This window comes from Pieris rapae, chromosome 11 (genome assembly GCF_905147795.1).
Source record: "Pieris rapae chromosome 11, ilPieRapa1.1, whole genome shotgun sequence".
Classification (NCBI taxonomy): Eukaryota; Metazoa; Arthropoda; class Insecta; order Lepidoptera; family Pieridae; genus Pieris; species Pieris rapae.
In genome coordinates this window covers 3,006,927-3,021,202 of record NC_059519.1, presented here as the reverse complement: position 1 = coordinate 3,021,202, position 14,276 = coordinate 3,006,927, and the positions used below count along the sequence as shown (strand labels likewise).

Below are 14,276 nucleotides of genomic sequence, written 5' to 3'. Positions count from 1 at the left end.
ATCATCAATGTAATCGTAATTCGTAACGTAAGCCTGCTTGTGGTTTCTCAATGGTAAAGTTTGAACTGAAAATTGCCAATGATATTTCTAATTTTTAATCATGATGCAGATCAAAGATCCTCCTTGTAGGTCGGAAAAAATTTACAACGGTCTTCCTTCACATTAAAATTAAAAAAAATCTTTATAAGAAAAAGTTAATATTTTCGTCTACAGATTCTAGAAACCTAAAATATAGTATTCATTTTTTTGCCCAACTAACATACGTTTTCAGTGTCAGCTGTCATTCGTTAAATTTGGGTCTGTGTCGTGAATTCTTAAGTGATTCGCACTGTTAATGTTTACCTGAGGATTTGCGGCATTAATCTAGAGCTTGATATATAAAAAAATAATTACCTTACTATAAAAATAAAATATATTTCAATGAAGCTTTTGAAACCTATTTGGGTCAATCATGATGGTACGAACTTTAGACATTATTTATGTTATTAGAATTAAGGTGTAAATCGTCATATAAGTTGTTGTGCATTATTTCTCGAAAAAACGTACATTTTTAACATAAATTTCAGACAAACCAATATTTTCTGTGGATATTCATCCAGCGGGGAAGCGATTTGCCACAGGGGGTCAGGGTCTTGACTCAGGCCGGGTTGTCGTGTGGAACTTGAATTCGGTGTTGTTTGAAGAAGTAGAAGTGGATCCTAATGTTCCAAAAATGCTTTGTCAAATGGATAATCATTTAGGTTAGTTTGTAGAAAAGTATATATGTATACCTTATGAAAAAAGTTATCCAGAGATATATCGCTACCATTTTCACTGTTCTGTAGCTAATCTAAATTTGAAACCCTGAGAAATCAAATTTCTTTAGCTTTTATAGTCCAAGAGCATCATCTTATTGAACACTTTAGAAAATAGATGTTGATAGGGTCTTATCTAAACTCCTCAGTGTCTGATCCTTTTATATGTGCAATAAATTGTATGATTTTTTTAGCCTGTGTTAACTGTGTACGATGGAGTAATGGCGGTAGATACTTAGCTTCTGGTGGAGATGATAGACTCATCATGGTATGGGGACTCAGTGTTGCTGTAGGAGCTGGAAAGCATAAAGCAGAGACTTGGAGATGTTTAGCAACATTGAGAGGGCATGCAGGTGTGACTGACAAATATTATAAACTACCAGAAACTTTGTTTTAATATACATATATTGTTATATAATGATATTTTGAAAACTGTAAAACTATCCTTACTAGAATATGATGAAAAATTTATGATGCTATGTCTATTGCTAGAAGTATAATTGTACTTCATCCTAATTATTCAAGACTTATTTATTTAAAGTTATACAAAATGTTATACATATATATTTCAGGTGATGTATTAGATCTGGCATGGTCACCATTAGACAAATGGCTTGCTAGTTGCAGTGTTGATAACACTATAATCATATGGAATGCTGAAAAATTTCCAGAAATGGTCTGTGTTCTAACTGGTCACACTGGACTTGTGAAAGGAGTTGCATGGGACCCTGTAAGTTGAGAATTAAAGTTCCTACATATTGCATGACAAGTTGTTTGTTTATTATATTAACTTTATGGTTTCATAAAAATCCAATACTTATATCTAACATAAGTGCAGTTTTTACTTTTCATGTACATTACATGATTTTTTATATATTAGTGTGCCTAGTCTAGAAAATTTTAATATATGGTACTCGCCTCATGCACACAAATACATAAACTATTAAGAATTATGGTTAGGAAAAAAATGTATGTTATAACCATATGCTTAAAATTGGTATTTATCATCACACAAGAAATTGATATAGTGTAAAGCAGAATTCTTTTTTAAATTTATAGCCTTAATGGTTTAATTAGTTCATTTTTTTCTTAGTAATTATAAAAAATATAACATTATGAGCAGTACTTTCTAGATGATATATTATTATATGAGTCTGTTTGGGCAGGTGGGGAAATATTTGGCATCACAGTCAGATGACAAATCGCTGCGTGTTTGGAAAACAGTTGATTGGTCTCAAGAAACAGTAATTACTGAGCCATTTGATGAGTGTGGAGGTAACTATTTAATAATTAGATATATTTTTACTACATATGAACTTATTTGTTGAAAAAGAGGAAAGAAATTCATTTAGTTGTTTTCTTACTGCATTGGTGTAAAGGAGCAGTAGGCTCACATGTTGTTTCGTCAACTATGGTTATACTGTTTTCTCAAAATTTGGTAAATAACAATTTTTATTGATTACAAAGAATATTTTAGGTACATTGGGCAATAGATGAATTATAACAGATTAGAAAAATAGGTTTTCTAGAATATTATTTGTATTCTACTATTTCTTAATAATTATTTCCTGGGTTCATAAACACTTATCAGGTTATAGTATTTTTATAAACTGGGTGTTCCCGACGTGATGTATGCATAAGCTAATATAATTTACAGGTACAACTCATGTGCTTCGACTATCATGGTCACCAGATGGTCAGTATGTGTTATCAGCACATGCTATGAATGGAGGTGGACCAACTGCTCAAGTGGTTGAGAGAGAGGGCTGGCGATGTGATAAGGACTTTGTTGGACACCGGAAAGCTGTTACATGTGCTGTATGTTAATTTGTCTATTATTCTCTTAATTAAAATGTACTCAATATTTTATAATAACTAAAAATTAATTACTACAAATATCGGTCCACTGAAAAGAAAATATACTAAACCAATTTTGAAAGTTTCACTGTTTCAAAACCAGCCTCCTGATGAAGAATCATGTCGATAGTTGATCCAACAAATTGTTGGTCAAATATACAAAAAAAATATTTTTTGTGAAATTACATGGTTATTACTAGTAATTACATAGTATATGGTTGTCATCAAAAATTTCTCAGCTGTTCAACCAGAAAATTCTAGAAGTATTTCTATAATTTACAAAGTTTTCACAAAACAGAGAAGTAGAGCCAATCAGTTAAATAAATGTTTGTTCTTTATAGCGTTTCAACAGCAACATTTTCGTGAAAGAGGGCAAGAAGTGTTGTTGTGCGGCGGTGGGGTCACGTGATAGGGCTTTGTCAATTTGGCTCACGTCTCTGAAGCGGCCTTTGGTCGTTGTACACGATCTATTCACCGACAGTGTGCTCGATCTTTCATGGAGTTCTGATGGTAAGTTTTGTGGGTATATCATTGCATGTTATTTAAACTCAAAAATCATTTATATTCATATTCATATAGGTAACAAAATGTACACTTATGGACTTCAAAAAATAAATATGTATATAACAAATGCTAATAATTTTACACGTACTGCTAGTTTTCAAATCAAGAGCGTAGAAGAAGAGAGGAACTAGCAATAAACTCTTCGCCACTCTTTTTTTTTCACACCAATGTTTGTAAGAAGCTGCAACCATTACACCATGTTCCACATGACAACTTATGTAATTAATAATAATAAAAAAATTCAAAAATAAGTCCTGTTGCAAGTATCTATCTCATCTATCAATCCTAAATAAAAAGCATAATATAATCCTAATAGAAAGAAAATATCCAAATATACTTTATTATATCGGTATAGGTATCAATGTACACTTATGAATATCAATAAAAAAATGCAATGCCAGCAACATTTACTGCCAGTTCGCAAATTAATATTTGAAATGTTGAAAAACTAGATACAAATTTGATAAATGTTACGCGATACCGTCCCGCCCCACCCATGGATAATCTCTCGGGCTCGCGAGTTCTTTGCCGGCCTTTTTACCTATGCCTGATTGGCTTTTTAATTCAGAAAAGAAACAATAACAAATACATTGGTTTGTTAGTAGACTATTTCTCTATAGAAAGTAATAAAGAAATATTTTTTAGGTTTAAATTTGCTGGCGTGCAGTTCCGATGGTACTGTCGCGTGCATACAGTTCACAAATAAGGAAATTGGTACCCCACTGACACTAGAAGAAAAGGTTTGTATGGAAAATATTTTACCTAATAATTATAATGATTAGAAAAGTTATTAAAAAAAAATTATGACTTCAAATATATGAAATAAAAGTCACATATTTAAATTTTGATGAAACTTGGATTGTTTTAGTGAAGTTTTTTTTTGCTTTTCTGTTATCTTTGCCTTAACGTGCATATTCTAGCTCTTTCTTATGTATAATTGTTAGCTTTTATCACACTTTTAATTAACAATAAAACAATGAGATTCATTAAATAATAGTTTTCAAAAATAATAAATATTTTTTTAATTTGTAAATTCCTGTAATAATATTCAAATAAATACAAATTTATTATATTGTTGTAAAAGAGAAATAAATATTTCAGAATTCCCTATATGAGAAAATCTACGGAAAATGTCCAGCCAATGAGTCCGGGGGTGACCTGTCTTCCAATCTTTTGGTTGAGTGTCCAGAAATTCTACTCGCTCGGGAGAAGCAGGAGGCCAAAAAGGAAACGCCTAAAGAGGAAACTACGCCTAAGAATGATAAATCACAGGTACAGGTTGAATTTAAGAACTAAATTAATAAGATTTTTTTAAATAAAATGTCAATGTTATAACCCTATATAATATATATGTTTATATATCGCGCCCTTATCACTCATTGCGGTAAAATCACCGACGTGGTGGAAAAAGGGACACAAACGATGTTGTGACTTTGAAGTAGATTATAATCGTTCTGTATGATAGGGAAAACAAGAAGAGACAAAATAAAGAGTACAGTATTAAGGAAAATAACCAAGGTAACAGATGTTACAACAACGATCAAGAAGCTAAAGTGGAAATGGGTGGGACACATCGCAAGAGGTACAGAAAAGTGGAGCAAAAAACTGCTTAACTGGTGCCCAAGGTACAGCAAACGCAAAAGAGGGAGACAGCAGAGAAGGTGGATTGACCACATTAAAGAAACGGCAGGTGGTACATGGCAGAGAGTGGCACAGTGTAGAGAGGAATGGCGGGATTTGGAGGAGGCCTTTGCCAAAAAAGGGCACACAGATGCACCAGAATTAGATTAAAATGAAAATTTGTTCAAATGTATATAAAATATATAATGTAAAATGTATCTGACTAAAGGCTATTATTATTATTATTATAATCGTTCTGTGACCATGCAGTAATAATTATTGTGTGGCGAATTTATCTGTTTTAGCAAAAACCAATATACACACCTTCCCCGATGTCCACTCAATCGAGTCCGGCGCCTCTACGTCCAATGGACCGGCAGATAGAGACGCGCACATCGGATGGCAAACGACGCATCACACCTGTCTTCATCCCGCTCACACAGGCAGACGCCAAGTGAGTTAGAGCGAGATAGATTTATATTATTATATTTATACAGTATCCTTGATAACGGTATATAAAAAGTAAACTAAATGTAACTAAATCTTTTTATATCTGTGTAATAGAGTATTTACTGTATTCCATACTCTATTAAATTATATCTAGCGAGTTGACCATGCATTTCCTCTTATGTTAGTTAACATGTACTCCCATCGCTTATGTGGTCTGAGGTGTGGCCTTTGACAAACTTTTATATCGTTTTCAAATATTACACGTAATCACGTAACGTATTTAAACGTATACGTTGTTAGAATGTTACGATCGATTATAACCTACCTTATTAAAATAACCAAACTTAATTCATATTTTCATATTCCAGTGAGTCACTTGGTTCAATACCTGGCGGTAATGAAAACTGCTTCAGTACATCGTCGCAGAGCAAGTCACGCATCATAGTAGAGAGAAGAGATGACATCATCATACATCCAAATGTCAGTAACCACGCACTTAGCAGGAGTAATGATAAGTACGTATTTTTTTTTATAAAATTAAGTTTTCTGAAGTTATTTTTTTTCTTTTTTAAGATACATCATTTATTATGGGTATGAATGGCAAATAAAAACCTAGCAAATTATAAAACTTTGCGAAATCTAGTATTTATGAGATGATAATTAAACGCGGCTCTAAAAGGGTTATGGAGTGGAATAACTTGTAAATTTTCAATAATTTATAAAAACATGATAGTTAAAAATATTGACTTACATAAGTCACTCACATGACACAAGGTCAAATAAGTCGAATCGACGATGACGTAGAATGCTTGTAAATAATACGTTTCCTGTTTAATACCAATACTGTCTTGGACTTTAATTTCAATGAAAAATGTATTTTTGTAATTTGGATGTTTGTTAACGGGTTTGCAAGCATCTTGTTCAGGGACTTAAAATTGTTAATGCGTATTTAGAATTTTTAAAGACTTAATATAATTGAAAATAAAAATATGCATGAGTTCTATACATATGGCACAAAAACCTAGATCTGGGCCTCAGATTTTTGTATCTTTACCGTGAGCATTTCATACGTAGCGATTAACCGTCTTTGTTCACACGCCGTGGGTCTATGGTATACCGGTTCCTTCACGTTGTTTTCTTAACTCTACATAATATGCGCAAATATATAGTAAGTCCAGGTGCACGGCCGGAGATCGAACGTGCGACTCCGCCTACGCATTAACTGTCAACATTCGATAAATATCAATCAATAATCGGTCAATATTCTAGCGGGTTAGACCAACGTCTGCGAAAACGTACAACATCGACCCTCCCAGGACCGAAAGCTGAAGATCTTCAAGCCAAGAGATCGTGCACATCTCCAACGGAGCAGGTTTCGTCCCGTGGGGTATACTTGGGACCGTCCCTGCCCGTCCCAGCTTTGGGAACGGCTGGGCCAATTGTGAGAGCCGCTGGATTGTTGAGATTACAGGTACGTTATTTTTATCAAGGTATTAGTAATCTATTCAATGAATTAATTAGTTTCTTATAATATTTTAGTATTTTCCATATATTTGCCTTGAATTGAATGTTTTATGTATTCTGAAATAGATTTAAGCTGTGCTTCAATAAAATATTCTATGCTTATCGGCTCAATTGATGCGATTATTAAGAATATATAGAAAAAAAGAGCTGAGACTAATTTTACATACTGAGGTAAAAGAAATATGTAAATAATTAACAAAAATACTTATTTTCTCACAATAAACTTCACAAAAAAGAGGGTGACTTTACATGAATTACAATCTAGGTTATACAATAATTATGACTTATACCAGACCATTTATAAGCATCGTGCTTTAGAAAGAGATACTCGGCTAGCTTCGTATAGCGCCGTCTCTGTCACCCTTGTCAAACCTAATAGATACCGAACTGTTAGTGTTTCGTCTGACAGAGATAACGCTCTACAAAGCGAGTATCTCTTTCTAAAGCACGATGCAACTTAAAAATGGCCTGGTACTGTAGTGTTGGCTTAATTTTTACAATACTAGTGAAAAGATGTAACTAAGGTAAAGTATAATAGTAGTAAATAATATTGTACTATTGTGTTTTGACACTACGTTTTGGAAGGGGCAACTAGAATCATCTTTATATTTTATTTATCATTCATGCCAAGATTGAGAATTGACTTAGAACGATGTTGTTGTTGATTAGCTATGTTTTGTATCTGTAATAGTTTCGACTCTATGGTAGAGATCTCAAAAACGAGGATTAAAGTGATGCTGAAAACATAATGCCTAATTATTTTTTGATTACAGGTGGTGAATAAGGCATACAACACTCCATATGGAAAATTGTCTCGGCTTGAGTTGATACCAAACAATTCTGCATCAAACGATCCAGTTTGGGATGCTTGTTTAGGTAAGATATTTAATTGTCATAAAATTGGCATTACAATCCTAAATGAATTTCAGATTGATGCATACTTTATATAATAATGCATGGGTCAAAGACTGGTGATGCTGAGTTTCTCAATTTCTTAAAAAAAATAAAATTTAAGTAAAACAGTCTTGCTACCCCGTCAATGTAAAATTATAATTTATTTTTATAACTCTAAACATTAATTATTCATTCCTTCAATAAACGATTCTTTTGTACTTCCGTGTAATTTGTGTTTTAATCGAGTATTCATTAATAATATTAAATAACTCCTCCGTTATAAAACACCGTTTTTGTTTAGAAATAATTTTTCGAACGAATATATTTCTTAATTGAATAACATAATTATTTTGAAATGTTTAAGTTATGCATGTTATGAAGTTATATGATTATATACGATCATATAACTATATATTCACAAAAATATTTATATTATATTTTACTATCTAAACACGGCGTCTTTTTTATTAAGCATTTATAATTGTATTTTTATGTTAGATTTTGGTTATAATTTATATAATGATAACAATAATGAAGTTTTTTTATGTTACAGGTTCACCCGTAACTTGTATATCGTGCGACGCCCGTTGGCTGTGCGTATCTTGTACGGATGGATCGTTACACGTGTGGAGAAACGCCAAACCGAAGCCCTACAGGGCTTTGCCCCCACTCGGTAAATACTATTAGTCAGCTCGTGTACTATAAAGGTTTAGTTAAATTTAAAAAAAAAAAACAGAAAACTTTATTGAAATTATAGTTTTTACTATTTAGTTCCAAATTCGCCCACGGAGCACTGCTCTGTTTAAAACCAAAAATATGTTGTTACTATTATGACAGATATGGTTAATAGTTTATTTCCATAGAAGATTTTTTTGCTACAGGCAAGATTCTAACGCAGGGTTGAGGATATCTTTAAATATTGTTTCAGCTTTACCATCTCCGGCGCACAAATTGTCCTTGAACGGAGACACCCTATCAGTGGTGACGTCATCAGCGGAATTGACAATGTGGGACCTTAACAACGCAACTTGTTCCCTTCGGTCGCTGTCTTTCAGGAATTTACTTTCGAATAACGGTATGAATTTTAGTAAAATTAACAAATTAAAAATATTATTACAGTTATACTTAACATTTTCTTCAGCGATATATATTGTCTATACACAGTGTTGTTTGGTGTATATGTCGCAGGAAAGTAGTTAAATCAGACAGTTAATTGAATCTCTGGACAGTTAATTAAAGACCTGTCAGTATGAGTTTTCCAAAGGTGCCGAAATATTACAAAACTGGAGATAAATGCTTGAAAACCTCTTGGTGACATGTAGTTCTTTGGACATTGCTTTCATGCGCAGCATTCATCACATTTCGAAAGAATTGATTCGTCTAACATAATTATTATGATACGTGATTCGGTGCCATAGAGGAAAATTATTTTTTTTTATTTCACAAACGTACGTTTGATTATTTTGCAGCTACCGTCACAAATTGTTCGTTGGTGGACGGGAACCCCATGATATCATTGAATACTGGCAAAAGTTTTATTTACTGCAAGAAATTGTGGGCTTGGTGAGTAGACATTTTCAGTTTGCATTTTTATTTAAATGATTATAATGTTTTTGCAATAGTTATAATTTTCATTGCAGCTCTTATGTTACTAATCAAAATAAATACATCGTTCATCGTACAAATAGCCATATAAAATAGGCATGCAAATTTTAATAAGAACAGTTACGATATTTATATTTGTTGTCTAAACAGTCGGCCATAACAGCACCTTGCTTCTAAAACTCTAATCACGTTCCCTTTGAAAGCATTACACGGCAGTATTGTATATTTTCTGAAAAGTAATATATTTTTAAATACATCTTGACGCCATATGGACGCCGCCATATCCGTGTTGGATTCTGGATTAAAATAAATGTTTAAATTAAACTGGCTTCTGTTTTAAATTGTCAGCACTTGTTACGTATTATACGTGATGTAAATTGTATTAAATTGTTTCCAGGGTATTATGGACAGATGGGGGAGATCCGGTGAGACGTGCGGGAGGCGGAGCCGGAAGTAGCAGAAGACCACGTGTTTCCTCCCAATTACAACATTCTGCTACACAGAGGTAAGTATAACAAACAAAATCGCGAAAGTAATTTATGTGATGGTCTAACATAAACACACAATATGTTTTTTTGTACCTGATTTCGTAATACGGGCTATTTGACCACATTATAAAACCATTTCTGATATGTAATTTATTACTGACTATAGAACCTGTACAAAGTATTTTTTAAATTCTGATTCTGCTACAGAAATTATAAATTAAACATTTGTAAATTTAATTACTTGTTAAATTGATTGTAAATTACAAAATATAAGTTTCGCCAATGAGTCAGGTACTTGATGCTAGAGTTTTTGTCTGATATTTTTATGGGGTTAGGCGCTGTATGCTGAAATACAGGTTCACCTGCAGCGTCAGATAAACCTGACTAATTTTATTTATATAACTAGCGCAATTAGATATAAGTTTTTCCTGTAAAACAAACTTGAAATAAATTATTATTATTAAAAAAAACTCTTAATTCGATTCTCTAGGCAAAATGGCGTCGCCCTAGTCCCTGTGACGTTGCTTGTTTCCATAACAAACGTCAAGGTTTTTTGTACATAACATTTCGGTTCTTAAATTACACATAATATTATGTTTAGTAATAAAACTTCAAGACAGTAGTTGGATTAGAAAGGCGAAGACATGCGACGTCATCATTTCTACTAATCTGTGATCATTTTTTTGTCACTTGACTAACGTATAAAAAAATATATATTTTTTTTTTAAATATTTTATTATGTTATACATATTACTCTCATTGATAATTATTATGACTAAGATAATATATTTTTGATATTTTATGTATAAGATGTAAGAACGATTTCTGTATTTAACGTGAAGTGGGTGAAAAACAATGTTTTTTTTTCAATTAAAATTGAAATTTTAAATTTGTTTCAGTAAATACAACGCGTGCGCTGCCCGTAGCTGGTTAGAGTCACAGGTGTCTGTGTGTTTGCATCTCCGTTTGGCGAAGGACTATCGCCATTGGATCAACGCACTGTTTACGCATCTCATAGCTCATGGTAAACTATATTCTAGAATGTTCTAAATAAATACTTCGATATAATGGCTGTACTGGATAGAATTGAAGAATTATTTAATTTTTTAAATTTAGATATAACTAATCTTCAAGACATCAGCCACAGGTTTTACGTAGATAAATATTAATTTTGGTTTATATAATACACTAGCTGACCCAGCAGACTTCGTACTGCCTCATCGATAAATAAAAGACCTAATCTTTTGTATAAAATGATTTTAAAACAAACAAAATAATTATTAATGAAAAAGCATTTATTGAATAAAGCATGAAGTTTTATTATTATTTTCGATACATCATGTTGCTTACTTAGAAATCAGAGTTTTCCTGAAATACTGGCTATTTATAAGGTTTAAATTTGATATTCTCAGACACACACTGTGAAAATACAGTCTGTTAATTAATTTAAAGCTTTCTCATAAACTATATTTTTTGTTTTGTTTTGTGGTGTGTAAATAAACAAAGAAGACGGTTTTCCGACGCGCGAACACGCGACGTATAATTGTCCATGCGCGAAACAGGGAAACTCCAAGTTGATTCCACAAACTTCTAAAGACTGTCCTTGCGATTTATTTATGGTCATCGCAAAGGCCAGACGTACTGGAAATTGTAAGCGTTTAAAATCGAATGGTAAGTCCGTTGGAATCATCGGTATCCGCGGGATCAAGACATCCTCTCCTTTGTATTTTCCTTTTATGATTGTCGCCTCAATGACGTTATTCATCAGTCTTTTCACAGCCAGTCTTGTTCCATTGCATAGTCGAGGTTGATTAATGTTACGCAGCATGATGACAACTGATCCTACTTTTAACTGCAAATTGTGAGGTGGTAATCCAGGCAATTCCAGTGAATTTAAAAACTCAGTGGGATAGTTGATTACGTCATCCTGGTTCATTACGGTGTCGACTGATTTTAAGGAAACCATAATTTAATTTGTCTTTATTATTATTGATTTATCTTTCGATTTCTATATAGTCTTATTAAAAAAATAATCGGACAGAGTAACAACTTAAGTTAGCTAAAATAAAAAAATAATCGGATAGAGTAACAACTGAAGTTAGCTAAAATTGTGTTTATTTATGTACTATGTATTTTGAGACTATGCAATTTTGTCGCGTTCGCGATTCACTTTCACTTTTGTTGAGTTTCAGAACGCGATATTAGGTCCTCCAACGCGCACGCGAATTTGAACTTTATGGAGCGGTAATAAATTACAAATTGACTCTCCATTTTATTTAGAAAACGTTTGTATGGGAAATAGAAAAATGCTGTTTTGAGGATTTTCCCGGCAATTATTCGAATTTTTCTCACCTTTTAAACCTTCCCTAGACCTCCACGAATAATTCAAGACCAAGATAAGATAAATCCGTTCAGCCGTTCTCGAGTTTTAGCGAGACTAACGAACAGCAATTGATTTTTATATATATAGATTAAATAAAATCGATAGTATTAAACATAGTAAGTGAAATTAGTCTTTTTCCAAACTTCCAATAAGTTTTATTAATTTTCAAAGTCAAGTCATATAAAATTACAAATGGCGTCTTAGTTGCGTAAAGTACTGTACGTACGTTACATTAGACACGTATGAGAGAGACTATGACGTTTCAGGCACTGAAGATCAACTTAGAACCATTTTGGATGATCTATTGGGACCTAGTCATTGTATTTCGCAGCCTTCCAAATGGGAATCTAATATATTGGTTAGTATCAAATTATAATTTTTAATTTTATCTATCTAAAAATCTGTTGATTCGTATTTGTATCCCGATGTATTTCCGTAGGGATGTTATTTTTTCAAATAAATAAAATTTGTAATTTTTAAGAATTTAAAAAATGTATTTAAATCTCATTTTGACGTAAAATCTAAGTCATTTATCAATTTAATAAGTTTTTTATCACATTTTCAGGGAATCAAAAAACATGAGTTATTAGAAGAATTGTTAGCACTGCTTGTGAGGCAACTGCGCTGGCAGAGGCTGTACACAGAATACGCGGATCAGTTGAACGAAATCAAACAAAAAACGCCTCTACTCAATGGACATACGTAGCATTGAGGGTAGACTGAAAAAAATAACTATCAAAAATCCCGTACTACAAAATCGCACGTCAAGGTAATAATAATAAGTTTTTGAAAATACCTTCAATTTTCGAAGTCACTTCCAGTATAATGCTTCCATACGGTTGTGATAACTACTATACCGCTGGATTAGTTTTAATGAGTTTTATGTGTGTTATGAATTACAGCGGTACTAAATGTCGTCTTACGCCCAAACCCAATAACCTATCTCAATCCATTTTTGACCATCTGCGATTGACATCTTAATCAAAATATTGATAAAAGTTTGCCAATATCCAATCGATGGATTATAATAGCCATCTGTCGATACAAGCTATCCATGGTAGGTCGGATCGGTGTATGTGGATATAACTTTGTATAAAAATGACAGTTCAACTGTGCCAATATCGTATCTTAAGATTTTTAACAGACACCGGTTTTTTTAAATAATTAAAAAGCTATTTGATATGTTTTAAACATTGAACGGTTTTATTTACTTTATTTGGTTTATATTGATTTTTAAATATGAGTGTAAAGAGCGAAGAGATTGTATTATATCCGTCGCCTATAATGGATTGTCTTGGTAGGTTTGGTTATTGGGATGCATATAGGAGATCGATCGACTGCAAGGTCTGATCTCAGATTGTTTTCAATCAGAGACTGTGGATTAAATATTGGGTTCGGGCATTACTATTTCTAAGAACGTGGCAATTGAGCGAACTATATACCTACAGTTAATTTACTGAATGACGCATGACTTAATAGGACCCAATGTGCTGATGCAAATGGTCCATTTTATCTGCTTAATTAAAACTGTTTTGGGGATTAAATAAAACAATTGACTGTATTATCCCAAAAAGTTTTTGCGTTGGAAATGTTAGTCATAATATATATAAATTATATATTCAATTTAGATTACTTTTGAAATTTCTCTTTGCTGTGATTTTAAATAAGAATATTTTAAGGCGTTTTATAAGGTTTGGATCTAATTTGGTGTTAAGTCGATTTCATAGTATGCATGCGAAAACAGTTTTGTTAGATAAAGCATGTTTGAATTACGTATTACTGAATAATATAAATGAAATTATATATTATATATGATATTCTAAGTCCTCAGTACATAAAATGACCCCTGAGTGAAGGAAATTCAACATTTCTGAGTAGCAGATAACTGTGGTTAAATTAATGGCTGGATATATACCATATAAGTTGAAATTAATGTTTTTTTGTGATTTTTTCTTTGTCTTTTACGATTCCTATAAACGACTAGTATTATATAGAAACGGGGCGTTAGAATATTTATTATATAAATAAGTCGAAAGCCCCAATTAGGTTATTCTCATTATTTGCAAGGTTGTGAAGTGGAAAATTGTATTCAGTTAT

At 32.4% G+C, this 14,276-nt stretch overlaps 1 protein-coding gene across 1 annotated transcript; it reads left to right on the top strand.

The window, feature by feature from the left end:
* Positions 1 to 304: 304 nt before the first annotated feature.
* Positions 305 to 13,278, top strand: LOC110997912 (protein HIRA homolog). Its single transcript, XM_045630159.1, has 20 exons — positions 305 to 457; positions 567 to 740; positions 989 to 1,147; positions 1,367 to 1,524; positions 1,961 to 2,069; positions 2,452 to 2,612; positions 2,993 to 3,161; positions 3,861 to 3,955; positions 4,317 to 4,487; positions 5,141 to 5,289; positions 5,654 to 5,800; positions 6,555 to 6,756; positions 7,583 to 7,685; positions 8,257 to 8,376; positions 8,632 to 8,778; positions 9,173 to 9,266; positions 9,706 to 9,813; positions 10,696 to 10,820; positions 12,446 to 12,537; positions 12,745 to 13,278. The coding sequence occupies exons 1-20, from the start codon at positions 421 to 423 to the stop codon at positions 12,883 to 12,885; spliced, it is 2,661 nt and encodes an 886-aa protein (XP_045486115.1). The 5' UTR covers positions 305 to 420; the 3' UTR covers positions 12,886 to 13,278.
* The last annotated feature ends 998 nt before the right edge of the window (positions 13,279 to 14,276 follow it).